Consider the following 26,525-nt stretch of genomic DNA (forward strand, 5'->3'; position numbering starts at 1 on the left):
TGGAGTATGTCAAGTCATCCAGCCCGACCGATATGCCCGTTATCTTAGAGTATCGAGAATCCAGCACGGGTTCCATCCCGTATTACCTCAACACTTGCCACTGGAAGCATGACGAGGAGAGAGCATAAGCAGCGCTCTTGCCGACATGGACGTGTCACTATTAATTTTATCTTCAGAACTTTGTGATAGTTTATCTGCCGCATATTCTTATTTGGTAGCTCCCAAGGGGGCCCTCGATTACTACCCCGCCACAAACACCACCGAGTCAGTCGATAGGCAGGGTGAAGCTTACTCCGTTATGATCCATACTTGGTTGTTTGCCAGCAAAGCCGTCTTGATTTCCGGGACAAAACCCTTTCAGTGGCGCCTTCCTTGTCGCCTTTGGGCATTTCATCGACAGTCATTCTCTCAAGATTTGGCTCCCTGTACTTGGCCATTGTCGCCCCCCCTTAACTCGTGAGTTAGAAACTATAAACATCGTTTGAAGATTTCCTAGCTGATCAACACAAGACAAATTCCGAGTTGTCGGGACGACATAGTATATAATCGTTTTTAAGAGGTATCTTGTGTCCTACATGGTGATCTCTGGAAGGTACTTACAACTTGAAAAAAGCCCCTTTATCGACACACCCACTACACTTGTCCATACTGACGCAGTATCTGGACCAGCGCCATATTCAGAGGTGATGGGCCTTTCCGTAATTGTTTTTTGAGAACGTTTTCTCCCTCGGACATGAGTTCTTTGGATTTCTGGGTAGCATGTCTAACCGACAAGTTGGTGAACACTCTTCAAAACCATGTGGAGAGGGATGGTTTAGGAAACCTTCGTTAATGGGGGCGCTGACCTATTTGCCTAGAAGAGCTATAGATTGACTTCATGGAGGGACTGGCTTCTTTTTCTCTTTGGGCTTGGTACTATGTCCGGGCCCTGTCCATCAGCCTTTGCAGCGTTCACTTTCTCACCAGACAGCATCGCGATCAACGACGTGTGCCAAAAGGAGGTCCTTTAAGCGGACATTGAATATATCAGGACTGAAAATAGAAACATTGCTGGGGTGCTGTACATACCGGAAGATACTCAAAGGTCACCATGACCTCGTGATACTCATTAGATTCCGATTTCCATGAGACTCCAAGTTGATTCCACTGGCGTTACATAACTGGACCACGAGGACATAGGATAAAGCTGCTTGTTCCCATTTCTATGTAGTCTGCCGTTAGTGGCGCTCGGGTTCGACTTCTTCGTCCACCGATTCGAGCCTGGCAGACTCGGGGTTGACTGGGTCTGGAATGCTGCAACTGATTTTGCCTCAGGTCTCGAGATGGATAGGACCCAGCTTTTACCATGAGCTGGCCTATCCGAAATATTAAAATGGGGCATCGCCTGCAGGTTCTTCTCAGCCAAGGGGGCTCTATGCAGCCAATTGTGTTTCTGCATGGATCAAAGACAACTGTCTCAGAGTTGGGGGACTACCTAATTTGAACCTAGGATAATACGAATGGCCCTGCAGAGTTTTCAAACCACAAGGCTCTCGATTGATTCTGTTGCATTACTACGTGCGTCTTCATGGGTTGGTTCAGTAGCTCAAGGGGAGGGTAGATGAGAACGTACCGGCGATGTGCCTGCTATCCGTAGGGAGTGTCCGAGGGAAGACGATGCTGCCATCAAACCATTGAAGTATCTCATGATTCTATATGAATTGGTTGGAATCAGAATGTCAACTTGGAAGAGCTCATCATCCGGGATACGGCTACCTCTCAGATCGACACGTCGATGTCGATACACACTTCAAAGCTACACGGCTTTCTTGCCTACCAAGCACCTCCTTGCATCAGAATCAAAGACCAGAACCATCCACATCCAAAATACCTCATTGATGCAATGTTGAATGGGCTCAGTCTCCGCTGTGGCAAGGTAAACTGGGGCCCTGTCGTGCCCTCTTCCAGGGGCAGCTTGGCAACCGAGGACAGGCAGGTCGAAGATCTGGCACGCCAGTTCCGGCCCTCCGAATATTTTGAGCCTTCAATTACTCTACAGAGTGAACTATCTACGGCCGTAGAAGGCTGGTTGGGAGCTTGTTGAACCTGTTGTCTATTACCATCCTGAACGTGACGCGCCCAGACAGCCATTACCAACCGGAACCACGAGCCTGGGATGAAAGTGCGAGGTAACCATGTCCTAGCAAGTCATGGGCAGAACCAGGATTTGCGAATCTTCCGTGGCTACCTTGAGAGTATCAATTGTCACATTCAGCCGCCTCAGCCATTGATTGCTCCAGGCACTTCATCCTGGCGAATTCGCATATTCAGGTTTGTTCGCTAAGACGGCTGAGACTGATGATAGCGACTTTGTACTTCTAAACAGAGACTATTGCCACCTGCTCCTTAAATTGGTCATTGCGGGTTGTGTCTGGTCCCTCTCCCTTGATCAACTACTGAGGACTGCGGGAACCCTTGCCCTGTGTCAGTCAAAGCTGATGAATTGTCGTACTGGATCCCTTCAGAAAACCAACCCGTCAATGGTTTGTCACTCGGAAACACGGTACACGGTTCAATACGGGGCACACCACACTGAGGCTAGCCGTGTTGACGCTAGAGCAACGGTACTCGGCAATCGTTTAGGTACGTAGTCGCTCTCGGTGGCAGATGTTCGTCTCAAGAAGCACCGAGAAGGGATCGTGAGGTGCATTGGGTTCTCGCTTTGAAAAATCCTAGACGAATGCGGCCTCGACAAGACATGTCGTGTGCGCCCTTGATATTTCGAGCTCAGTCTGGCGACAAGGAATAGGGGTCTCGTGGTCTAAGGAGGCAGGAATGCTGCCATCAAGAGACCATTTTCCTTCTCAGACAGGGCCAATATTGACGTCTTGAGCCGCTCACGTGCCCTTGAGAAGGACGTTGCAATTGCGTTGCTTGGGAGATGGGCTATCGTCCCTTTAGGTCTAGTCCGTGGGCTCTCGCAGAAGCCAAGTTTCTCTCGACACGAGTGACATTTTGATGCCGAGAGGTCAAGAACTGTAATGATTTTTGCGAACCGAGGGGTCACCGATCTAGACCAACAACTTGATTTCTGACATCTTCAGATGAAGCTATTCCCTCCCCTCCCCTTCACGTGCGTCAACCACAGCACCAGAGTGCACGGAGCGGCAAGAATGAAAGCATGGGTCAGGTACCTGGAATTGGGGTGCATGCATGCCTACCCGTTGCGTCACTAACCCATTGGCGCCTTTGAGGTGCCGCACGTGTATAAGTCAGGGAATCTGATAGGGCAATCGGGGAGGGAAGAAGCAGCGGCACCAGCAAGCGACACCGGGATCCGCACTTCCCTCTGAGGACTAGCCCGACCCAGGGAGCCCAGCTAAGTTTGCAGCGGGCTGTCCGCTGCGAGACACCGAGGAGCCGCTGAGCTCGAGACGAATGAATTGGCTAATGCAAGTGGCTGGGCCGAGCTGCTAGAGCTGTTGAAAGGGAGCTACTGAGCAAGCCCCGGTGACACTTTGGGTCCCTGCTGCAGGTGGTGGGCGCGGTGGCAGTGGGTGGGCTCCATTGTTGCGTCGTCTGTCTATGCTTGGTTTCACGTCGGTCGGCCTTTTTTCCTTCCATCGTGCCTACCTAAACAACCTGAACTTGCTCGAGTGGGTGCATTGCTCTTGCTCGTTCTTTTCCCTGTCTCGCGACAACGTGGGACCGTGGATCACGACTCTACTACTCTCTTGGGAATCCATCAATTTTTTCTCCTTCTGCCCTCTCATCCATCCTTCTCTCATCTCCATCATCTCGTCGCGCCTTCTTCGACTCGACACTCCTGCAGAACGACATCATCGTTGTGTCATGATCCTGTGACCCGACCCATCTCCCGGATCCCGTGTTACCTGCGCCTGCCATCCATTGATTGTCTCGCTCCGATCCTCCGATCCCGACGTAATAATCGCCCTGCCCGGCCGTCCATTCTCCGCCGTCCGGCCGGCCTGCCTGCCTTGATAAGTGTAGTTGCTTCCTAGACCGTGGACGACCAGCCCCTCCTCGCCCACAATGCGCTTCGGTCGCACCCTGCGCGAGTCCATCTACGCGCCATGGAAGGACAAGTACATCGACTACGCAAAGCTCAAGAGCTTGCTGCGTGAGGACGTCGCCGACGACGACCGCCCGTGGACCGAGGACGACGAGACTCGCTTCTGCGAGGAGATCTTCAACAAGCAGCTCGAGAAGGTGGCCGAGTTCCAGGAGCAGCGCTTCAACGCCCTCAAGGAGCGCGTCGATTCCGCCTTTGAGAAGCTCAAGGAGCTTGCTCCCGTGGAGTCTACCGAGGATGATGGAACCATCCCCAAGGGCGAGATCTCGGCCTCCCGCTTGCGTGCTCTTGAGTCGGAGCTCGACGACATTACTAACGAGGTCCGCGAGCTCAAGAAGTACAGCAACATCAACTACACGGGCTTCCTCAAGATCATCAAGAAGCACGATCGAAAGCGGGGTGATCGCTACAAGGTCCGGCCCATGATGCAGCTGAGCCTCGCCCAGCGCCCCTTCAACTCGGAGACCGGCTACTCGCCCCTCCTCAACAAGCTGTCCATCATGTACTTTGCCATCAGGCAACAGCTCGAGGAGGGCGGAGACCAGCTCCCTCCTCTGGACCTCGAGTCCCAAGGCGAGACTCACAACGGCGAGCGTTACACCGCTCACAAGTGTAGGTTCCTTCCGAAGACGGGACGTTGCTTGGCAGTCGTACCGTGTCGTGAAACACAACAAAGTACTAACATGTCTCGGCAGTCTGGGTCCATCCCGATAACCTTCTCGAGGTCAAGACGGTCATTCTTCGACATCTTCCTGCCCTTGTTTACAGCGAGAAGTCTGCCAAGGAACTTGATGGTAGCGACTCGCCGTCTATCACTTCGCTTTACTTTGACAACAGGCAATTTGATCTCTATGGCGAAAAGGTCAACCGTCAAGCCGAGGCTACTTCCCTGCGCCTTCGCTGGTATGGACAGCTGACCACCCGCCCGGAGATCTTTGTCGAGGAGAAGACTGTGGATGACAAGGGCAGCAAGGAGCTCAAGTTCTCCATCAAAGACAAGTATGTCAAGTCGTTTGTGGACGGCGACTACAAGATGGACAAGGCGATCCAGAAGATGAAGAGGCAGAGTTTCACACCCGAGCAGGTGGACGCCTACAAGAAGACTGTGAATGCCATCCAGAACTTTGTCAAGGAGAAGGGTCTGAGTCCTGTTCTGCGGGCCAACTACGTGCGAACCGCGTTCCAAAAGCCTGCCGATGACCGCATCCGCATTGCCATTGACACTGATGTTGCCTTTATCCGCGAGGACACTCTCGATCGCGACCGCCCTTGCCGTGACCCCAACGAGTGGCACCGCCTGGACATTGACGATAGTGAGATGACCTATCCCTTCAAGAAGATGAACCAGAGTGAGGTCAACCGGTTCCCCTACGCTCTTCTGGAAATCAAGTTGAAGGAGGACGGCCTCCGGAAGCGCCCATCCTGGGTTGAGGATTTGATGTCTTCTCACTTGGTCCACCCCACGCCGCGCTTCTCCAAGTTTGTGCATGGCGTGGCAGTTCTATTTGAAGACTATGTCAACAACTTGCCTTTCTGGCTTAGTGACCTTGAGGGAGATATTCGAAAGGATCCTCAGAAGTCATTCGAGGAAGAGGAGCAGCGTCGTGCCCAACGACACGAGGACGTAATGGCGGTGGGCAGCTTGATTGGCGCGGGCGCAAAGTCGGGATCGTATAAGCCTACACAGAGCTCCCCAGTGAGCAAATCATATCTGGCAGATCGCATGTCCAAGGACTCGATCGCTCAAGCCCTCAACAACCGATCATCTGGGGTCGCCAACGGGGAAGAGAATGGGGAGGGCAGCTCCCGACAGCAGGAGGAGCAACAGGAGAGGTCTTATGGAACTCTCTCTTCGGTGATCCCAGGTTTCTCACTGTCCAAGTACTCCAGAGCGAAGCGAGCATCGCAACAAGCTCTTCCCGAGGGCGTGGTGGCGCCAACTGAGTGGATCAAGAACGCTGGCGAGCTCAAGGTCGAACCCAAGGTTTGGCTCGCCAACGAGCGAACGTTCCTCAAGTGGCAGCACATCTGCATCCTTCAGGGCGGCCTGGCCGTTGGACTGTACACAGCAGCCGGCAAGGATACGGTTGCCTCTATCATGGGCCTTGTCTATGTTCTGATCGCTGTCTTTGCAGGAGCTTGGGGCTACGGCATGCTTAGGGTGCGCCGAACCATGATCTTGGAACGGAGTGGCAAGGACTTTGATAATATGATTGGACCCATGATCATCAGCGTCTCGCTGATGGCTGCCCTGATCCTGAACTTTTTCTTCCAGGTACGTATTGCTGGTACGGCAAGGGTTTATCAAGTGCTAACATTAGTCAACAGTATCGGGCAGCTTTTGGACGAATGAATGATGGTCAGGACGGAAGTGAGCCCCTGTCGGAAGACTTGAGGTAGGCGAGCATGAAAGAGACGGAGAGTGTAGTATTGGTTCTGTAAGCATCGGATAGGATGGGCGTTGGATGATGCATTCTTTTGGTGTTTCGTTTTGACCGGTTTGAAGATGTTGGAGAGGGAGGCATCGGCCATTTTACTGCTAGACTCATTTGTTTTCACCAGTTCTGATTGGCCTTGTGTTGAGTACCCAAATGTGACTCTAGTTGTCATTGATAGGAGTCATTGTGTCCATGATGTGAGCAGTGCTCTCGCCGTTGTTGAGCAGGGGACCTGCAGCTATGGTCACATTTGCAAGACTGCCTGGAATCGGGCAAGTCCCAATCATGAGCCAAGGCTGTTCCCATCCAAATATAGCGTAGGATGATCAAGCCGAAGCATCCATCTTTGATAGAACCCCTGAAGTGCGGCATGCAGGCATGGGCTTGTTGATTGCAGCTGTTGCTCTCCACATTTATGAACTTGCATGTACCTCTATATGCAATGATTCATGGAGATGTGCAGGAGAATGTAGATGATACAGCTTGAACTTGTTCGCGGAGTAATTATTTCAATTGAACAATGCATCTTCCTTTAGCTTCAATACGGCAAAATGTCTTGCCCGGGGTGCCTCGGCGTTGAGGAACAATAGGCCTCCGGCGGCAAGGCGAGGCAAGGATGGTGAGGCAGGCACAAAGGCCCTCTACGTGCATATGTGCTGCGCGTCCCCGTCTGTACCGTACCTGCCCTGTCTCTCTTTTTTTCCCCTGGCCCCCCATCCCCATCCCATCCCTTCAATTATCCCGGACGGAAGAAAAGCCTCTTTCGCAACTTTACACTTTTTCTTCTCATCTCTCTTTTTCGAGTGTGACTTCGTGGTCTTTTAAACTTTCATCTTGAGGCGTGTCTACTACGGTGTTGCTGTGAGGTGACAACAACTCCAACTGGGTCTCCCCCTCCGTCTCATATCCCTGTCACATCGGTCTCCAGAGAGCTTCCCGCTGCTTGGACGACAGCCTCGCCTCCACGATTGTCGACCTGCAAGTCGCGCCACAAAAAAAACGCGGCTTCCCCTGCCCGGGCCGTCCATTTTGAGGCCTGCGTGCGCTGGGTGTGGGCAATTCTGGGCTGCGCATTTTCATCTCCCCTTCTCTTCCCGCTTTCACAAGCAATTCCTTAGCTCTCTCTCTCTCTCTTATCGCTTCTTCTCAGAGAAACAACCAAGACTTGACAGGAGCGGGGAGATCATGTGCAACGTCGAGTCCGTCTGCTGCTAACTTAGCTAACTCGGCGAGCTACGTACCGTACCCTGGGTTTTCGATTTCCCTTTCTACCTGAACCCAGTCCCGCGCGCCATCGGGCGTCGCGAACCGCACGACCTGCGACCAACACCTCTTTTCGCGACATCATCCTCCCTCCTCATGGGCTTTTCTCGATAACCCCATCCTCTTCGCCAGCTTCGCGAGTCGCCCTAGAGCTGCGCTGTCGCTGCTCATGACATCATGACGGACCAAGGCGAAAAGAAGGGTCTCTGGAGCCTTTTCCGAAGAGCCAGTAGCAGGAGACAATCCACCAAACCACCGGTGCGTAGTGGCGTCTTCTTTGTTCTCGAGCGCGCCGTACCTCGGCTTCTGCAGAGCTCTAGCTCTGCCATGCCAAGCCAAGCTTAACTCGACAATCTCATCGCTCGAGAGTCTCTTTGCTGACTGTACCCCGTGGCTTCTAGACAAGGGAACACCTCGAGCCCAAGGAATATCACCGACCCCGCCGTGCTAGCAATGGCGATGCTATTCAACCCTTTCCTCAAAACTCTGGTTCTGCTCCCGATCTCAGCTACGAGAAGCGCCGCCCCGCGACCGCCGATGACGAATCTCGCGTCCGACGCCGGCCTAGAAGGTCGCAGCCCGAACCTGAGCCCGAACCTCGACAAGTGAGGTCTACTGGCTTCTTGAAGAAACCCCGTGGTGTAAACGGACGCACCACCACCACCACCACCACTACCCGATCCCGTGAACCTCTTACCACCTCCTGGCCTCCCGAAGGCATCTCCATCGACGACGAGTTGCCGCCACAGCATGCCCTGGAACTTGTCGCCCGCGGCGCTCCCTCCCACAAGGGCCACAAACGTCCAATCCCCCATCACCCCGAAGAGTTCTTCTCCCTCTACACAACCTCTGGTGGTAATCGATCTAATGGCAAAGGCACCGACCATATGGATGTCTCCAACCTTCACGACTCGATGACCCAGCTGATGACCCTGCGACTGCTTGGTCACGGCCATGCCACTTATCCATGGGAAACACTCGAGCAGCCTAGCTACTCATTCTTCTTTGGACACTTGCCGGGCACTATTACGCTCAACGAATGGGCCTCCATGTCGAGCGTCTTGCCTCCTGCTATCATGCTCCGCGACTCCGGCGTCGTGCCCCGGCCGATGGATCTTGAGAGCATCTTCGACCGATTACAGGAGCTGCGCTATGGCCTCGAGGATGATAACGAGGCTATGCTGTATCGCAACCTTTACAAACGCATTCTGAGGGACCCCGACAAGATCTTTAGTCCCCATCGGACCCTCGACAAGCAAATCACCGACCTCATCCTTGTCTTGTCGCGTCCAGAATGGATCGACTTTAGCAATCCGCGCAACCAAGTCGCGACCCGCTTCATCTTTGACAGGGGCGAAGAGAACCGCGAACAATACCAGAAGTTCTTCCATCAGCTTCTTCTCAGTCTCGAGCTGGAACTGCGCATTCAGTCGCAACAACATGGTGACTGGGCAAAAGAGAAGCTAACCTCTCAGATCCCTCCTACGATCCAGTGGAATCTGGCACTGGCTCGTCGGTGGCAGAATTTTGTGCGTGTTGACGACTTTGGCAAGACCCCTGAAGATAGTAAGTAGCCCGTGTTGGTAGCGACATGCTACGGAGCATGATATACTCCAAGACTTGGACTTTTCTGACACTGGTTGCAGTCCTTCTCCGTTACAAATTAAAGAAGCGCCAGATCAGGATGCTGAGGCGCTTTGCCCAGATGATGAGGTGGCCGAACCTGGATGAGACCCTTGATAATATGAAACAAAGAGACTCGGAGATGTCTTTGGATGAAGTCAGCTCTGATGCCTTTGCCTTTTTCAGCGGTCTCGTGCTGCCTGGGGTGAGTTTTACCGTCCATGTCCCTGAAACTTATAAGCAGCGGTAGTTGTTGGCTTGTTTGATGCGTGAAGGCTGACTTGAGGAACAGCAAACGTTCCCCTTTCTTATCATGAACACACTCCTTGATCTCGACCCTGACAATGCCACTAATGAACTGGCCCTCCTCTCACACATGCATCCTCAGTGCGGGTTCCAGTACCGAAACAGCTACACATACTGGTCTGCCACTTGCATTGTAGGCAAGGTTCTAGCACCTACTTGCCACGGGGTTGCTGGGTGGGTCGGTCCCGCGCGGACGACGACAGATCTAGCTCCATCTCAGATTGCACGTATCCGCAGTAGAAAACCAAAGCAACGGATGAGTGACAAGGACGTGGAGTCGATGGGGGAGCGATCCGACCCGCTGGGTCCGCCGGCTGAGGTCTATCCCGTGGACGAATATCAGCCGGTAGCGCCGAAAGGTGGCCCTGATGATGCTGTTGACACGGTGCGGATAGAACTGCTGAGCCTCAAAGCTGCGGATCGGCCCGACGGCGCATCCCCCACAAGTTCAGGCTCACGACTGTTTGATGCGACGGTGCAGTTCGCTATCGATGGGGTATCATGGCCGTTGCGGCTCATGTATGACGTATCTTTTGTGGCAGCATGGCCGTGTTCCGAGGGGCCACATCCACTCTTCTTCGACTACATATATACGGCGATCCGTGTTGACTCGATAGTTGGGGTACGGGACTGGGGAGGCCTTTACGGGGGACCACCGTCGCATAGTGTGCGATCAAGCCCCGGACCAGGCATGATGCAGGGACCGTATCGGGATATGTTCAGCCACAGCTTTGGTCATAACCGTCTTCAGGGCCACCTATTCGATCATGGTGCCAACGAGGAAGAAGACGACGACGAGAAGGTGCTCGTGGTTGAAGCGTTCGGGGTGCGCGACAATGAGGTCCTCGCTCGAGCTTGGTGCTCGCATTGGGGCCTCAGCGCGATCGTGGCGGATGTTCAAAAGACATGGTGAGTTGGATACTGAGCTATGAAGCTATCATGACTTGAGCTGACAGACGTGCAGCATGGCGTGTGCCATCCGAGAAGCGTACGCGGCTACGCTTACAGTGGTGATCCTAGTAGAAGGACAGGAATACCCCAATGATGATTAATGACTGTTATGAAGTTATGTACTGTTCGCTTTTTCCCGCCAGCGTTGCGTTGCGAGACTGGCTGGCGATGCGGGAATGGGTGCGAAGAGTGAATCTTGAGTCTTGAAGGCCAAGAGGGACAAATAATGGGAAATCTGTCGAGGGTGGGCGGAGTTTGAAGGAAAGGGTCTGATTTGTGAACCAAGGGATAAGAGTAGGGCTCATCTGGCGGTGAGGGAGCAGTTGTATGAATGCTTGTATATTGATTGAGGGTTTCAGAGGCCACGCTCAGGCTCGGTGAAGGATCGGCCGACCTTGGACGAGGAACAAGGTTTAGTTGGGCCCCGAAAGTTAGTGGATAGTTTCACAACTCAAAAGAATAGTTGCTATAATGAGGTTGCCTGTAGCGGGAGTAGGTCATTCGCCGTGAAGGTCCATAGCTCTCAGGTGTTATGGGTTGAATCATGATCTGACTGAGTTATTCACCGCACCGGGCAGGTCCAGCAGGTGAGCATTCTCGGTGAGCGGCATGCAGCTTGCTATTGGCCAATTGGCTCTGTCAGCGCAATTGCTCAGTGGCCAGAGTCGACGGATAGTCCGGATCTGGAAGCCCGAGACTCTGGGACCGTTCCATTGCCCGGATGCAGCACCCCGGCCAGAGATACACGGAGGGGGCCTGAGCTGCATAATGCTAAATCAACCCCTCTTGAGGTGGACGGAGAGATAGCAAGTGCATGCTTGAGAGGACGGAGAAGAGAGCTAACCCGAGCCTCTAGGCAAGTCGGATAATAGCCGACCGGCTCGGCAGAGAGAGAAGCAGGACGGGGAACAGAGCCGGGTTCTTGTCTAATAGGAACAGACAATCCCGGCTCAGGTCATATTTTTTGCGAGGTCATCTGAACAAGAATGGATTTTTCTGTACCCGCTGCGGTGCGCGCGGGATAAGGCAGGGGAAGACAACGACGAGCCGACGCCACATCACCCTCGTCTCACCATGGTTGCAGGCACAGAATGGAGGTTGACGGGATGTGTGAAGGAGAAGAGCGAAGACCGGAGGTGAGCGAAGCGGCAGCGGTGAGAGCCTACTGTGCGAGCAAGGAGGTGGAGAAGAGTGCTGCGTGTGTGGGTGCGCAGCGGCCGATCATGGCGAGCCGTGAGTCGCGCGGGTCGATAGACGTTGCTGCGAGGCTAGAGCAGTTATCGCATCGTGCTAACGGCTAGGCAATCGTTTGAGAGGAGGGAGTTGTTGTTGAGTAAAGCAGTCTAGTCAACAAAAATGTTTGATGCGAGTTTGTTTGAATGCATGACGGTCCAAAGTCGGGATGAAAGAGTAGTAGTTTCTATGTGTAGCTCCTTCTTAGATCAGCTCTTTCCTTTGATCCCCACGGTCTCATGATTGGTCATCAGGCAGTTGAGGATCGCCGAAAGGAAGACGCAACAAGGAGAAGAGGCATTGGAAAAGATCATCTGCTTCTTACCAAGCCAAGTCTCCTCCAATTCATCCAATTCGCCTTGTATCCTGTCACATTTTTGTTGTCCATCATGGGTTCTACAGCTGATCATGAAGTCTTCCCACTAGCTCCATCGGGCTGTGATGGACTGATGGCTCGTGTCGAGGGCCTTCGGCTCCGTGGAAACGATCCGCCCCCTCCCCCCAGGCAGCAGCTTTTCTTCACATGGGGGAGAAACGGCGATGCCGTCTTGGGCATTAGTCTTGGACTTGAAAAAGACCTTCTTTCTTGGCTGATGGTGGGGGAAATGTCTAGAGAGGGAAAAAGAAAGACCTGAGCGACACACAAAGGGGCCGTCTATCAGAGAGTGCCGCAGGACAAGGACCGCCGCCACCTCACGCGTATGCATGTAGCATTCGGCGACAACGTCAAGACTTGGCGGGATGCCGAGAACAAGCTCCGTGTGCAGGATTGGAGAGAGCTTTCTTTCCCAGACAGCCTCAACAAGCTTCTAGAGCTTCCCTTGGACGCTTGGCTAATGCCACACCCTTTTTTTCCCCCTCGATTCGCTTCCTTGCCCCTGTCGCCTCTTCCCTGGTCTTGGACCCCGTGCCCCGAGCTCCAAGCATGAGGGCCCCGCCAAAAAGATGGCAAAATTTAGTGGGAATGGTGGGGGTTTTCGATGGGTGAGGGAGCTGTTTGCCATGATGGAGCTTTGGGCTCGCTGGCTCTCCCATCATGTCCCAAAGCTCGAGTCGCCTTTGGGCAAGGGGGTTTGTTGATTCATGGTCATCTGACGATCTCTAGCTAGGTAGGTATTAGAGCTCTTCCCTTCTTCTCTTGCTCTCTCCAACGTCACTCTTTCTCCTTACAAATCGTGTGTCTTGATCTCTTACAAAGAAACACCAAGAGAAGTCAACCACTCAACGTCCTCACGCGCACACACACACCTCAGACATAACATCCCCTCATCACACACGCCTCCTCCCTCCCGAATCGAGACCTTCGCGGGGTGACATCTCCGTTCAACGCCTCCTTCTCGGCTCCCCCTCCCCCTCTTCATCTTCCCCATTGGGAATCTTTGGCGCAGGCCCAGAGCTTATCCTTTCCGGTAACAAAAAGCATCGACTCGATTGCGCCCACCTCGATCGCACAATATGTATACCTACAACAAACCGATCACTGCCATGGAGTGAGTTCTCATCGTCTTCCCTTTCTCTTCAGCTTTCAGATCTGCTCTCAGTCTTGCCCATCTCTGTGGAACGTACTTGGCTGACAGACACCCTTCTTGTCACAATGGATAGGCCTCCTCAAGTTCTTGTATGCGACTCCCGCCCCAATAACCTCAATTGGCCCGTCGCCAATGTCATGAGCCGTGACCGTTGACGGTGGCGGCGGCATGCCAAGCTTTGAACCTTGGCTGACTGTTTGTGTAGGACCATTACATTGGTGTCGATGTTGGCACGGGCTCAGCTCGTGCCTGTATCATTGACGAGACGGGCGACATCAAGGCATTGGCCTCTGAGAACATCAAGTTGTGGCAGCCCGAGGTCGGCTACTACGTACGTTGCCCCAATCCCCGAGACATTACCTATTCTGACCCTCTCCTAGGAGCAATCTACCACAGACATCTGGCAATGCATCTGCGAATGTGTCCGCCGAGTTGTCAGCGAGTCGGCCGTCGACCCTACCAAGATCAAGGGCATTGGCTTTGACGCCACCTGCTCCCTCGCTGTTTTCACCCATGATACCGATGAGCCGCTGCCTGTTACAGGGCCCGACTTTGCCAATGATGGCAACGACCGGAACGTCATTCTGTGGCTTGACCATCGACCTGTTGAAGAGACCGAAAAGATCAACAACACCAAGCACAAGCTCCTTAAGTACGTTGGCGGCAAGATGAGCATCGAGATGGAGATGCCCAAGGTGCTCTGGCTCAAGAACCACATGCCGCCCGAGGTCTTTGAGCGCGCCAAGTTTTATGATCTTGCTGATGCTCTCACACACTTGGCCACCGGCAACGAGACTCGCAGCTATTGCAGCGTTGTCTGTAAGCAGGGCTATGTGCCTGTCGGCGTCGACGGCAGCGTCAAGGGCTGGCAAGAGGACTTTTACCACGAGATTGGTCTCGGAGACCTTACCAAGGATGACTTCAAGCAGATGGGTGGTGTCAATGGGGTGGTGAGCCTTTTCCTTCTCATACGCCCTGCATTTTGAATCTATATACTCTCGCGCTGTTGTCGTAACCCAGGCTAACGATTGAATTCACAGAACGGATCGTATGTCAGCGCCGGTGAGCCCGTTGGCACACTGAGCCGACAAGCAGCCTACCAACTTGGTCTCCCCATGGGCATCCCCGTTGGAAGCGGCGTCATTGACGCCTATGCTGGCTGGATCGGAACTGTCGGAGCCAAGGTCGAGCTTGGTGACGATGAGCTCAACGCCGAGGTGCCCCACAACGATCTTTCTCAGGCCTTTACCCGTCTCGCCGCTGTTGCCGGTACTTCGACTTGCCACTTGGCTCTGTCCAAGGAGCCTGTGTTTGTGCCCGGTGTGTGGGGACCTTACCGTGATGTCCTCCTCCCCGAGTATTGGATGGCTGAGGGTGGTCAATCTGCTACTGGCGAACTGCTTCGACACATGCTCGACATCCACCCCGCTTACAATGAGACATGCGCCCTGGCCAAGGCTGAGGACAAGCACATTTACGACTTCCTCAACAACCACCTTGAGCTGATGGCTGAGAACACAAACGCACCCTCCGTGTCCTACTTGGGGCGTCATCACTTCTTCTATGGTGATCTGTGGGGCAACCGATCCCCCATTGCCGATCCCAACATGAAGGGCTGCATGATCGGCCTGGACAGCGACAAGAGCACTGACAACATGGCGCTGTGGTACTATGCCACTATGGAGTTCATTGCCATGCAGACGCGCCAGATCATCGAGCAGATGAACAAGGCCGGTCACGAGATCTCGTCCATCTTCATGTCGGGATCTCAGTGCCAGAACCCCATTCTCATGTCTCTTCTGGCCACCACCTGCGGCATGCCCGTCTTGATCCCGCGTTATGTCAACGCTGCTGTGGTTCACGGTGCTGCCATGCTCGGTGCCAAGGCTGCCAGTCACAGCAAGGAGGATGGTAGTGAGCCCGAGACGCTTTGGAGCATCATGGACAGGATGAGCAAGCGAGGCCGTCTAGTGGAGCCCCAGCCGGACCCTGGAGAGAAGGCTCTTCTCGATGCCAAGTACGAGGTCTTCCTGGACATGTGCAGAACTCAGCAAGAGTACCGAAGCAAGGTCGACAAGGCTGTTGCCCAGTGGGGTGCTGAATTTGGTGCCTAAATAAAGAGAAGAGAGGATGATTGCAGTTTTGATGATAGAACAGTTGGGACACTCGGATTGGGCAAATGGCGTCGGATAATGGGTACCTATATATGGTAGTAATGATTGATGGCATATATGTAGATGGATAGGGGAAGCTTTTAAAATGGTGAAAGAAATAGAACACAGTTAATCAGTCTCACATTCACTCAATTTTGACATCAATGGCTTTGTTCTGAGTCTGTAGAAGCTGTAACATGGAGTTGCAGCTGGAGCTGAAAACGCAGTGACTTATCCCAGCTCTTTGAGGCCTGCAGCGCTAAGGGGTGCCTGGCGTTGCCTGGGAACGGTTCTCGTCGATGATTGGTCCAAGCTTCACTCCATCATCCCAGCCTTGCCTTGGTCCACCTCCAAATTTCTAGACAGACGCGCGCCGAAGAGCTCTTGTTGACCGATCTTTATTTTTCTTCAACCACGAAACCAGACGAATCGCCCACCTAAATCATCATCTTCGCTCCCTCCCCCCTCTCGCGGTCGTCGAAATCTACCTACATCCTGAGACGCCATGTCTCTCTTTGGGCAGACTGGCAACACCGGCGGTGGCCTTGGAGGCTCACTGTTTGGTGGCGGCACGGGAGGAACTACGGGCGGCGGACTCTTTGGACAGACACAGCAGAACCAACAGCAGGGAGGCGCGACCGGCGGAGGTCTATTTGGGCAGTCGACGCAGAATCAGCAGCAGCAGACGGGTGCAACTGGAGCTGGAGGTCTGTTTGGAGGAGGCCTTGGCGCAAGCAAACCCGCGACTACGGGTGGTCTGTTCGGTCAGCCACAGCAGCAGCAAAATCAACAGCAGGCGGGAATCACCACCGGCGGCGGCCTGTTTGGCCAGGCGAACACACAGCAGCAGCAGCAAGGCGCAACTACGGGCACGGGGCTCTTTGGCCAGCCAGCGCAAAATGCCCAGGCCGGCACCACGGGAGGCTTGTTCGGCAACGCGCAGCAGAACCAGCCGAAGCCATCGCTGTTTGGCTCTTCCCTCGCACAACCCGCCACGGCAGCGAAGCCCTCTCTCTTCGGAACCGGACAGCAGCAGCAGCAACTGCAGCAGCCTCAGCAAAACATGGCGGGCTCCATCTTGGGCGGCAACGCCCTGGGCGCGAGCGCTTTGGGTGGTAGCCTTTTTGCCAGCCAGGCTGCCAATGGCCAGACTCAAGCTCAATCGCAACCGGCCGGTGCCTACTTTGACAGTCTCTTCGCAAAGAGCCAGAAGGCCGACGGAAAGTCGAATATGGAAGACCTCCCAAGCCTCGAGCTTGGTCTGGGTGACCTGCGCCACCGATTGAGAAAGCTTCAGTCCAAGCCAAACGAGAAGCCTTTGGATGGTAAGGCTCACTACCTGCTGGCGGCATCCGGTGTCGACCCCAGCGCCGCCGCCAAGGACCTCGGTCTTCTCGACATTCAGACTGGTCGCGCTGAGCGGGCGACTCATGGCCCTAACGAACTCGATGTCGAAACCTATCTCTCGAACCTCCAGACCAAGACAACTCTCAGCATGATTGCCGACGGCCTCGAACGATCGGTTCGCGACTTTGATAACTTCCTCGAGGACAATGTGACGATGGAGTGGGAGGCGCAGAGGAAGCGCATCTACCAGCACTTTGGAATCACACCCCGCGAGGACACGGCGACTGCTGGACGCGAATCTCAGAGCGCATTTGGCCGTTCTAGAAGAAAGAGCACCGCTCCCTCGCGAGCTGGCAAGAGCAGCGTGCTTGGCAAATCGACACTTCACCGCTCTGTGATTGGAACTCCCAGCCGAATTGGAGCCCATCAGACAGATTTCGCAGATGTCGACCGCTCCTCCGAGGCTGGTGGTCTGGATGGCCGTGTGTCCTCCGACGATCGAGTGCTTCGCGAGAGGCAGACACGTCTATCTGAAAAGATTCGCCATCTCAACGCGGCTCGTATGCAGAAGCGCCCTTACCCCATCCTCTCCGAGTTGGCAGCTGCGGAACAAAAGTCTCATGAGCCTCACGCGCCCCATGTCGTGGAGGCGTATCTGGCGGTGATGGAGATTGTAGGCGAGAACCCCGAGGCTGAGACGACGCTCAACAACGCGACAGCCAAGGAGCGCGAGTTTGCAGACATGTATCTTAATGAGAACCCCAACTCGGCCAAGTCTGTGGAGATGAGGAAGCGCATTCTCAGCGGCGCAAACAGATTCCTCGAGAAGCAGTTCCTGCGTGAGGTTGAGTCGCTCATCGCCAAGCACCCTCACGAGGCGAAGCTCGGTGGTCTTCCCGACATTGTCAGCAAGATCAAGGCATACATTCGACTACGATCTGCCCGCAAAGATCTTGTTCCCGATAACACTGATCTGCAGCAGGTTCAGGGCGAGTTTGTGTGGGCTATTGTGTTCTACCTGCTCCGCTCTGGACATGTGAACGAGGCGGCCAAGTATGTCAACGACAACACCAACCAGTTCCGAGGTATTGATCGGACATTTGCCACATACTTGAACAACTACGCAGCGAGCGAGGATCGACGTATCACCAACAGAAAGCTTCTGGACCGTTGCACGAATGAGTACATCCAACGATCACGCAACGCGCCTGAGAACTCGATAGACCCCTTCCGCATGGCCTGCTATAAGGTCATTGGACGTATCGAGCTTGGTAACCGCAACCTGGACGGACTTAACACGGATATCAACGACTGGATCTGGCTGCAGTTCAACCTGGCGCGCGAGGGAGACAAGACGATTGAGATGGCGGGAGAGTCGTACGGCTTGGCCGAGCTGCAGTCCAGCATCAGAGAGATTGGTCTGAAGCACTTCCCCAAGGCCACCTCGGAGGACAGCAACGGCAGCTTCGGTATGTTCTTCTATCTCCAGATTCTGTCGGGCATGTTCGAGGATGCCATCGCCTACCTGTACCCCTTCTCGTATGTGGATGCAGTTCACTTTGGCTTGGCCCTCGAGTTCTACGGTCTGCTACGGCCGAGTGACGCGCTGTCGTCGGCCAACGACCTTCGCAGCTACAGCACCAAGAACCTACCGCAAATCAACTTTGGTCGCATGATTGGATACTACACGCGAGACTTTAGGGCCGCGGATGTTGTGTCTGCCGTGGACTACCTGACACTGATCTGTCTCAACCGAGACCTTGGTGGTGAGGCTGGCCAGCGACACGGTAGCCTCTGCCACGAGGCGTTGCGAGAGCTGGTTCTGGAGACCCGTGAGTTTAGCAAGCTCATTGGCGATATTCGACCAGACGGACAGCGCATTCGTGGCATCATCGAGGAGCGCGGCCCGCTCATCGGCCTGGATGCCGAGGATGACTTTGTCAACACGGTCACACTCCAGGCTGCCAGCTTTGCGGACGAGAACGGACGCACCACAGACTCGGTGCTGCTGTACCATCTCGCCGGCGAATATGACACAGTTGTCGCCATTGTCAGCCGGGCGCTGAGCGAGGCTGTCTCCATCGAGATCGGAGAGGACCCCATGCGACTGATGCCTGTCAAGCCCCGTGCTGGTGAGCAAGAGGCGGAGGCAGGCAGCAGCCTCAGCTTGGCGTCCATCGATGACCCGGTGGAGCTTGCCAGGACTATGATGAGCATGTACGAGCGAGACGCCATGTTCTACAGGAGAATCCAGGATCAGAATAAGGTGGCCTGCCGGGTACTCCTGGAGATGAGCAGCATCAAGGGACTGGTGGAGGCCGGACAGTGGGCTCAATGCCTCGACGTAAGTTGCCTAGTCGTGAAATGAAGTGTCATATGTGCTAACGTGATAAATAGAAAATCCGAAGCCTCGAGATTCTGCCCCTGGACGCGGCGGGCGATGGCAGCACGATCCGAGCCTACGCCTCCAAGTTCTCGGGCTTGTCGCAGCCTGTCTCAATCAACGTGCCCAACCTGCTGATGTGGACCATCATCTGCTGCGTTCGCCAGCGGGAGCAGCTGACGAGTGGACAGTTCAGCGGCAACGAGGGAACGCGACGGCTGATGGTGGAGCAGTTGAAGCAGATGACGCTGGACCTGACGACTTACACCAGCCAGCTGCGATACCGGTTCCCGCCGCACTTGCACGAGGCTCTTGCGAGGGCATCGGCAGAGTGATGCCTGGAGTTGCGAGATGTGTGATGGTTGGATATGGCTGATGCCGTGTGTGGCTTGAGCGCGGCGGGTGGACGGAGGAGACCGGACAGGCGGAATCAATATCGGAGAGTGTCCGGACGGTCAAGGACAGGGCAAGATCAAGGGTGAATGCAACGTTGGGCATTGTAGTACCTGGGTACGTAGCATACAACACTGTCTGGAAGAGATGACAGAGAAAGGGGGCTATTTTTGCGCGCGGCCTCATAGTAATTGTACAGGCGTATATATGGATGCATTGATAGGGTCATATTTGAGGTCATGTTGAGTGCCATGATGAGTTTGTTTGGTTGTCGTAAAGGGTACCAACCAGGATGGAAGGACGGGGGGCTGGACCCTGGCTTAAGCCACCCTGTCCATCGCGCAAAACACTATCTTCAAGTGTTGACGGCATAAGATAGTTGCTGGCATTGTGAGAAATGTATTGATTGATTCCCGCATACCTCTGTCTACGCAATATTCAACAATCGATGATGCGGCAACACCCGTTCAACTCACTCCATCACAGAGCAGAGAGTTTCGGCGTAATTGCTGTAGAGGTGTTGGGGTCCTTCTTGGCGAGGGTCACCTGACAGCCTGGACTCTGAGCTCGTGGGTCTGCTGGATGGATGCACTGCGCGAACCGTGTGGTCTGTGCAACGCCCCCTTCGAGGCTCCAAGGGGTCCATGACTCGGTGCCAACCTGGACCTCCTGGGCTTTATGAGTCAACCTTCCCCCCTTCGGGACTGCGGCCCAACCTGCCTCTTTCTCCCCAGCTGCAAAATGTTCCCACGGACCCGGTAAAAAAAAATCCTCTCTGTACGACGGCGGTCGGTCAGCTTTAGCCTTGGCTTGCTTTTTTTCTTATCCCCGGTTTCCCCTCTCTTATCTCAACAGCCTTGAGGGTAGACACGCGTGTCGTCGTGTCCGGGGGGCCCATAAGCACAGCAATACCCGTGTTATTTCCCCATTCCCCATCTGATCCTACTACCTACTATAGTTACTCGAGGTTCGTCTTTTTTTTTGAGTCAAGAGATCAACGAACCAGGCCAAGGAAGGAAAGAGCGCGGTCGTGGTTGACGATTGTTTCTTTGTTCCCTTCCCTTTCAACTCTCTGCGGTCGGGGGTGGATATCCCGCACCCCCCAAGCTGCGGGAGCCGCATCCCGCTTTTTTTTTTCTCTGCCTCTCTCTCCACACACACGCGCATATCACAACTACCGAGCCCCGAATCACAAGCTCTCAAGGGGAAGGGGGTCCCCCCTTTTTGGTCTCTCCTCTCCCGTCCCTTGTCCTGTCGTGCTCCAATGAGTCCCGGCCCCGATACGCCGGGGGCGGGAGCGGGACCGGTACAGAGTCCCGCCCCAGTGGGTGACGATGGGGCCGGCGTCAAACGGGATGCCGAGGCGGCCAACGTGGTGGGTTCTCCGGCTGCGGGGGACGACGGCAGTGCACGAAAGAAGAAGAAGACGGGGCCGGGGAGTCGTGGGGTTGCCAATCTGACCCCTGAGCAGTTGGCCAAGAAGAGAGCTAATGGTAAGTTTGCAGTCATGACATGTTGATTTCTTTCACACCCTGGTCGGTTATGGTTCCGGATCGACGAATCCCTTCCATCTTGGCTCTTGTTTCACTAGTTGCTCGACATGTCGCTAACATTCTCAAGATCGAGAGGCTCAGCGTGCCATCCGTGAGCGTACAAAGAATCAGATTGAGACGCTCGAGCGCCGCATCCAGGAGCTCACAAACCAGCAGCCCTACCAGGAACTCCAGGCCGTCCTCCGCGCAAAGGAGGTTGTCGAGCAAGAGAATGCCGATATCAAGCGTCGTCTGGCTGGCATAGTCGCCATGCTGCAGCCGCTCATCGGCCAGGGCAAGTTTATTTTCCCCATGGCCTCTCTGTTCTAGTTTTGAGATTAACATGGCAGGACAGGTGCTGTTGAGCAGGCTTACATATCACCTGCTCAGACTTATGCCCCTCCGGCACATCATCAACCTCCTTTGAGCGTTCACAGCAACCACAACAATACCAACACAAACGCTGCTTCGACACCCGGCAGTGCCGCCTCTCCTCCAAGTCATGAGCCACCTCCTGGCCAGAGTCATTCCCAGCACTGGCACCCTCAGCAGCCGCCACATCATCACCCTGCTGGCACTCCCACCAGTGAATCTCACGCTACCAGCCAGCTGAACCAACAACGACATGAGCTCCGGCACGGGCTTGAGCTTGGCCCTGAGCGTCTAGGACTAGACTTTCTCCTCGACCCGGCGCAACGAGTGAATCGTATTCAGAACGGCATCAATGGCGCCCAAGACACGCCTCAGTATCATCACGTGCCTATGAAGCACGACTGGACAGGCGTCTCACAGGAGCGTGCCCTGCACAGCAGGTCTACAAGCTGGGGCTCGCAGGGGAGGCCGGGACAGCCCCAGCAGGAGCAGCAATATCAGGGTCAGCACCCGCATGCCCTCTCGGCCGCTCATACCCCTGAAAGTACTCATAGTCCTGGTTATAGTCCTGCCATGAGCTCTGCCGCGGGCCACGCCCCTCCCCGGAGCGACCCCAGCCTCATCGACTGCTCGGCCCCCATCAAGAACTGCGCGCCGACGTGCCCGCTTGACTCCCTCCTCCTCGACTTTCTCAGCGAGCGCCGCCAGCGTGCCGCCGACGGTCTTCCCGTACAAGACGTCGTTGGTCCTCGCTACCCGTCCGTCTCTTCACTCCTCAACCCTTCCAACAGCGCCTACAGCCACCCGCTGTCTAAAGTCTTTACCGATATACTCGCTACTTTTCCCGACATCTCTACGCTCCCCGAGCGCGTCGCGGTCCTCTACATAATGTTTCTTGTCATGCGCTGGCAAATCTCCCCCACTCAGGAGAACTACGACCGTCTCCCAGAGTGGATGACGCCTCGTCCCTCGCAGCTCACAGTCCCTCACGCTGCCTGGCTCGATCACATCCCCTTCCCCAAGATGCGGGACCGCCTCGTGCGCGACCACAACCCCCTTCTGTACCCCTTTGACAACTTCTTCATCCCCTTCACGACGACGCTGTCGCTCTCCTGGCCCTATGAGGACACCGACACGCTGCTCCAGAGCCCGGACGGCGACGAGCTCATGATTAACCCCGTCTTTGAGCGGCACCTGCGGAACCTGGACAACTGGAAACTAGGGGACGCTTTTGCCAAGGCGTTCCCCACCCTCGTGGGCTCGTTCAACCTGAGCTCACAGTCCCCAGCGCGGCCTTCTTCATCCGGGAGCCGCTAGGGGCCCGTGACCGCACCACAACAAAAAACGTAATGGGTTGGTGGTTTTTGTTTTACTGGCGTTTGGGGGTGAGGGTGGTTTTTGTGTGCATAGGTTAGCTGTTTGTCAAATCAGGCTTTCCAGGGCCTGCTCTCTTTCACTGTGTCACTAGGGGGAAACGGCATGCATACAATAGGTTTGTATCATCATCACTTGTACTCTGGGTTCTGGCAGGGGCTTCAACGCCATGGAGTTTGTGGTGAAGGTTTTGTTTTTGGTCATGATGTATGTAGGTATGCACGCACGTATGCACGCATTAGGTATGTAAGGTATCCAAAACTATTGATTCTAAATTCTTGCTGTGACGCCATCATTAAGGGGGCGAATTTGGTATACCAATTGGCCATGCCACATCCGGTAACTCCTCAGCAATTATTGCCTTTCATTGTCTGGAGTTGAATCTTTGGGCAAGACAAACAGCCTGATCCATGGTGGGCAAGGGGCCTTGTATGGAGTGTTTCCCACAAGACTCTTAGCCTAGGTACCTAGGCAGAAGTGTGGTTTATGATGACGCTTATGATAGACATGGTACCCTTCTCATAGTGCTCTATGGTAAATCCATCCTCCGCTATCTAAAGTCTTTCCTAAGGTCAGTGATGGCAGATGCCTAAGTCTCGTCGCTGCTTCGTTTCGTTCATTGTTCGGTCAGTCGTTCGTATTTCGGGCAGAGGGGACACTGGGTACACTTGACCTTGAATAGAGGAAAGAGAAAACAAACTCCAAATGCAGGAGACTCTTTTTAGTATTATCATGACCAAATAGGCAAATAGTCCCGCTGAAATGTGACATTCGCGGTCCAGCGCAAGTAATACAGAGCTAGTCATGGCGCCCACACAACTATCAAGGAGTTGCGGGAAGTAATGCAAGGCCCCGATTTGTCAGGAATCTTGTTTCTTAATGCTAATTTTTTTCTTTTAGTCACCCTCTCTCTTTTGTCGTCAGTAATCCCGCCGCAAACTATTGTTAACTAGTTAATTTACATTACAGACAACATACCTTGTTCAACCAGGCACGCAATGCCGTGCCTGATTTCCCGTCTGGCTGGGAACGTTGCCATGCAGTATGCCGTTTAAATCTTCTTGATTGGTAACATTGACGGCGATTGTAACTGACGGACACCCGCCTCGTGATTCACGGCCGAGCTGCATCGAAGATGGCCCACGACTCATGGAAAAATCTAGAAAATCAGTCGGCTTGATTGTCTGGGGATAGACGGCAGCGGCGGCCTCCCGGTTCCGAGCAGTCTTTCCGTGCAAAACTGACAGAGCCGTCAAAAGTAGACATAGTCTTACGCAATCTTGATGTCCAGCTTTATCAATTTGACGAGGCTACCAAGCATGGTTGTCTCTGACCACGACTCTCCTCTTCTTCCGAAGAAAGTAGTACAAACAGAGTAAGAACAGCTCGGATACGTTTGATTTGGTCCTTTGCTGAGGTTACGTGGATTTGCAGTACCAAAGGGGAATGTCCACCGAGGAACCAATCACCTCCGTTTGACACTACCAGCCAAGTAGTTGCAGACAACAAACCATCGCCAGGGAAGAAGACCAAACTCTTTGATTGATCTAGTCTTCCCCTCCCCTTGATCAATTATCCCCTGCCCTTCCTTTCCCTATCTTTTCTTTCTTTCCTCTTCCTAATATCTTCTACTCTCTTCATATCCTCGTCGTATCCTCTTCTATCTTCTTCCTATCCTCTCCCTAGGATCTTCCTACCATCTTTGCATTCTCTTCTACGTTCTTCCTATTATTTCCCTAATCTCTTTAAACTATATTCCTATCCCTTCCTTCTTCACCAGTAGCATCTCTAATGGTACGTCTATGTAGATAGTGGACAGTGCTTTAGGGTCGGTCACTAACTCAGAGCATAGATGGCGCCTGGGAACGGACATTTCGTCGTCGACAACAATGACCGCACGGATATTGATATTCCCGGCGACAGCAACAGGGACCCCATGGATATCGTTAACAACAGAAACGACAACAACAACAATACCAACAATGGTGGCGATGAGCCCGAGCACAAATTCTATAATTATAGAGTCTACCAGCACCTGGCAGGAGAAGGGCGGATCAGGGAGACTGAGACGAGAGTCCAGATCGAAAACCAGCCAGTGCGAAACCAAAAGCTTCTACGCAGCCCCCACGACGTTAGTCTCAGCACCTCAGTGGAAGTTGCGGACTGAGTTTGGGAAAGTGAAACGTTGAAACGCAGGGTCAGCAGCGTCATCTCCCGAGTTATCGGGGATCTCAAGCTTGCCAATGTATCAATCACCTTCGTGTCGGTTCACGGCAACGCCGATACCCAGAAGACTGTCGAAACTGAGTCACTGCCGTAGATGCAGGTTTAAAACCCTTTCCCTTTATTTACTCCGGCTTCCCTCCTTCTTTTTTCTTCTTCTTCACCATCACTACGACCACCATCACTGCCCAGGTCAAGGTAAACTTCAAGACATTACATATTATATTACTATATGCTAGCCATGGGAGTGGATACAACCAAATAATCGAGTGTTTGGATGTTAAAGCTATGCCCGGGCATCAAGAGGTGCGTCGAGACTTATCGACAACACGTCCGCACTTTGATCAAGTCCCTGGCGCAACTCACGTTCGCTGCTGTCAATCGCGATGACTTGCCGCGGTTCATGCAGAGTTGGTTCCTATATATAGTGACCAACGCTACGGAAGAGTGCCGAGAAAGACTACTCAACTTTCCAACGCACGCATCTGTGCAGCGCTGCTCGCCTTGCAGTATCGCCTTGGCCAGTCCGTATAGTGGCCCACTATGCTTGACCCAATGTGACCCAGGATCGATCTTGCCAGGGCCAAGGAGGGCGGGCGCATTATATATATAGCGGCAGAGCAACATCGACGGACCCAACTGCTTCTTTGATTGGCGAAGCTGCTGCCAGCAGACCCATACGTCAAGGCCATGCGGTTGTTCTACGCCGACATTCTGGCCGAGCACGGTCTCGAGTACAGGACCCAGCATCAAGACAAGACCTCCGGATTTACTCAAGGAGTTCCAAGACGAGGATTATTGCCAAAGGCTGTACAAGGCCGGCGAGAGTCTCTCCTTCAACCGCAATGTGCTGATCCGGTCGAACTGGAACCCAACTCCCTTCCTGCAGATGACGATTTCAACGACGAGAATCTGCAGCTCATACTGGATGGCTATGTGAGGCCAGCCGAGATCTTCCAGGCCAAGGCTGACGCGGCTTCTGCCATCGAGAATGTCGGCGACGGCGACGTCCCGTTCGAGCTGTGGGATCGGGACTCCGAGCCCCTGAAAACGAGGATGTTCACCGCGCCTCAGAAACGTCGCTTCTTGCGACCCTTGCGATAGGTGCAAGGAGACTGAGGGGCCGGTCTGTGATGGAAAATGGATACAACCTAGGATAAGGAAGAAGGAGTAGACCCTAATTGAGTGGCTCCTTAGCCCAGTTCCCTCAAGGTCCCTCCTCCACCCCGTTTGACTTTGGGAGTGACTTTCTATATAAAGTTTGGAGCAGCTCTTTGATGATTTAAGAGGAACCCTTTGACAATCGAGAGTAAATCTTCAAAGTCTTGGCCTA

At 54.0% G+C, this 26,525-nt stretch overlaps 6 protein-coding genes across 6 annotated transcripts; all 6 read left to right on the forward strand.

Annotated features, from left to right (window-relative positions):
- Positions 1–4,032: 4,032 nt before the first annotated feature.
- On the forward strand, positions 4,033–6,472 carry MRS44_000402 (uncharacterized protein; the record flags this gene model as incomplete). The annotated part of the gene is made up of 3 exons (XM_046272143.2): positions 4,033–4,684; positions 4,768–6,347; positions 6,401–6,472. The coding sequence occupies 3 exons, from the start codon at positions 4,033–4,035 to the stop codon at positions 6,470–6,472; spliced, it is 2,304 nt and encodes a 767-aa protein (XP_046129469.1).
- A 1,478-nt stretch (positions 6,473–7,950) lies between these two features.
- MRS44_000403 (uncharacterized protein) lies at positions 7,951–10,754 on the forward strand (the record flags this gene model as incomplete). The annotated part of the gene is made up of 5 exons (XM_065624028.1): positions 7,951–8,067; positions 8,175–9,339; positions 9,420–9,601; positions 9,689–10,611; positions 10,667–10,754. 5 exons carry the CDS (start codon positions 7,951–7,953, stop codon positions 10,752–10,754), a joined length of 2,475 nt encoding a protein of 824 aa, XP_065479753.1.
- A 2,726-nt stretch (positions 10,755–13,480) lies between these two features.
- MRS44_000404 (uncharacterized protein) lies at positions 13,481–15,529 on the forward strand (the record flags this gene model as incomplete). The annotated part of the gene is made up of 4 exons (XM_046272116.2): positions 13,481–13,504; positions 13,621–13,746; positions 13,796–14,365; positions 14,456–15,529. 4 exons carry the CDS (start codon positions 13,481–13,483, stop codon positions 15,527–15,529), a joined length of 1,794 nt encoding a protein of 597 aa, XP_046129467.1.
- A 544-nt stretch (positions 15,530–16,073) lies between these two features.
- On the forward strand, positions 16,074–19,633 carry MRS44_000405 (uncharacterized protein; the record flags this gene model as incomplete). The annotated part of the gene is made up of 2 exons (XM_046272111.2): positions 16,074–19,259; positions 19,313–19,633. 2 exons carry the CDS (start codon positions 16,074–16,076, stop codon positions 19,631–19,633), a joined length of 3,507 nt encoding a protein of 1,168 aa, XP_046129466.1.
- A 1,322-nt stretch (positions 19,634–20,955) lies between these two features.
- MRS44_000406 (uncharacterized protein) lies at positions 20,956–22,912 on the forward strand (the record flags this gene model as incomplete). Its single annotated transcript, XM_065624029.1, has 3 exons — positions 20,956–21,184; positions 21,312–21,522; positions 21,574–22,912. The coding sequence occupies 3 exons, from the start codon at positions 20,956–20,958 to the stop codon at positions 22,910–22,912; spliced, it is 1,779 nt and encodes a 592-aa protein (XP_065479754.1).
- A 1,848-nt stretch (positions 22,913–24,760) lies between these two features.
- On the forward strand, positions 24,761–26,296 carry MRS44_000407 (uncharacterized protein; the record flags this gene model as incomplete). The annotated part of the gene is made up of 3 exons (XM_046282174.2): positions 24,761–24,763; positions 24,822–25,100; positions 25,853–26,296. 3 exons carry the CDS (start codon positions 24,761–24,763, stop codon positions 26,294–26,296), a joined length of 726 nt encoding a protein of 241 aa, XP_046129464.2.
- Between the last annotated feature and the right edge of the window lie 229 nt (positions 26,297–26,525).

The sequence above is a fragment of the Fusarium solani genome, assembly GCF_023522795.1.
Source record: "Fusarium solani strain SB1 chromosome Unknown bctg00000000, whole genome shotgun sequence".
In the NCBI taxonomy this organism is placed as follows: domain Eukaryota; kingdom Fungi; phylum Ascomycota; class Sordariomycetes; order Hypocreales; family Nectriaceae; genus Fusarium; species Fusarium solani.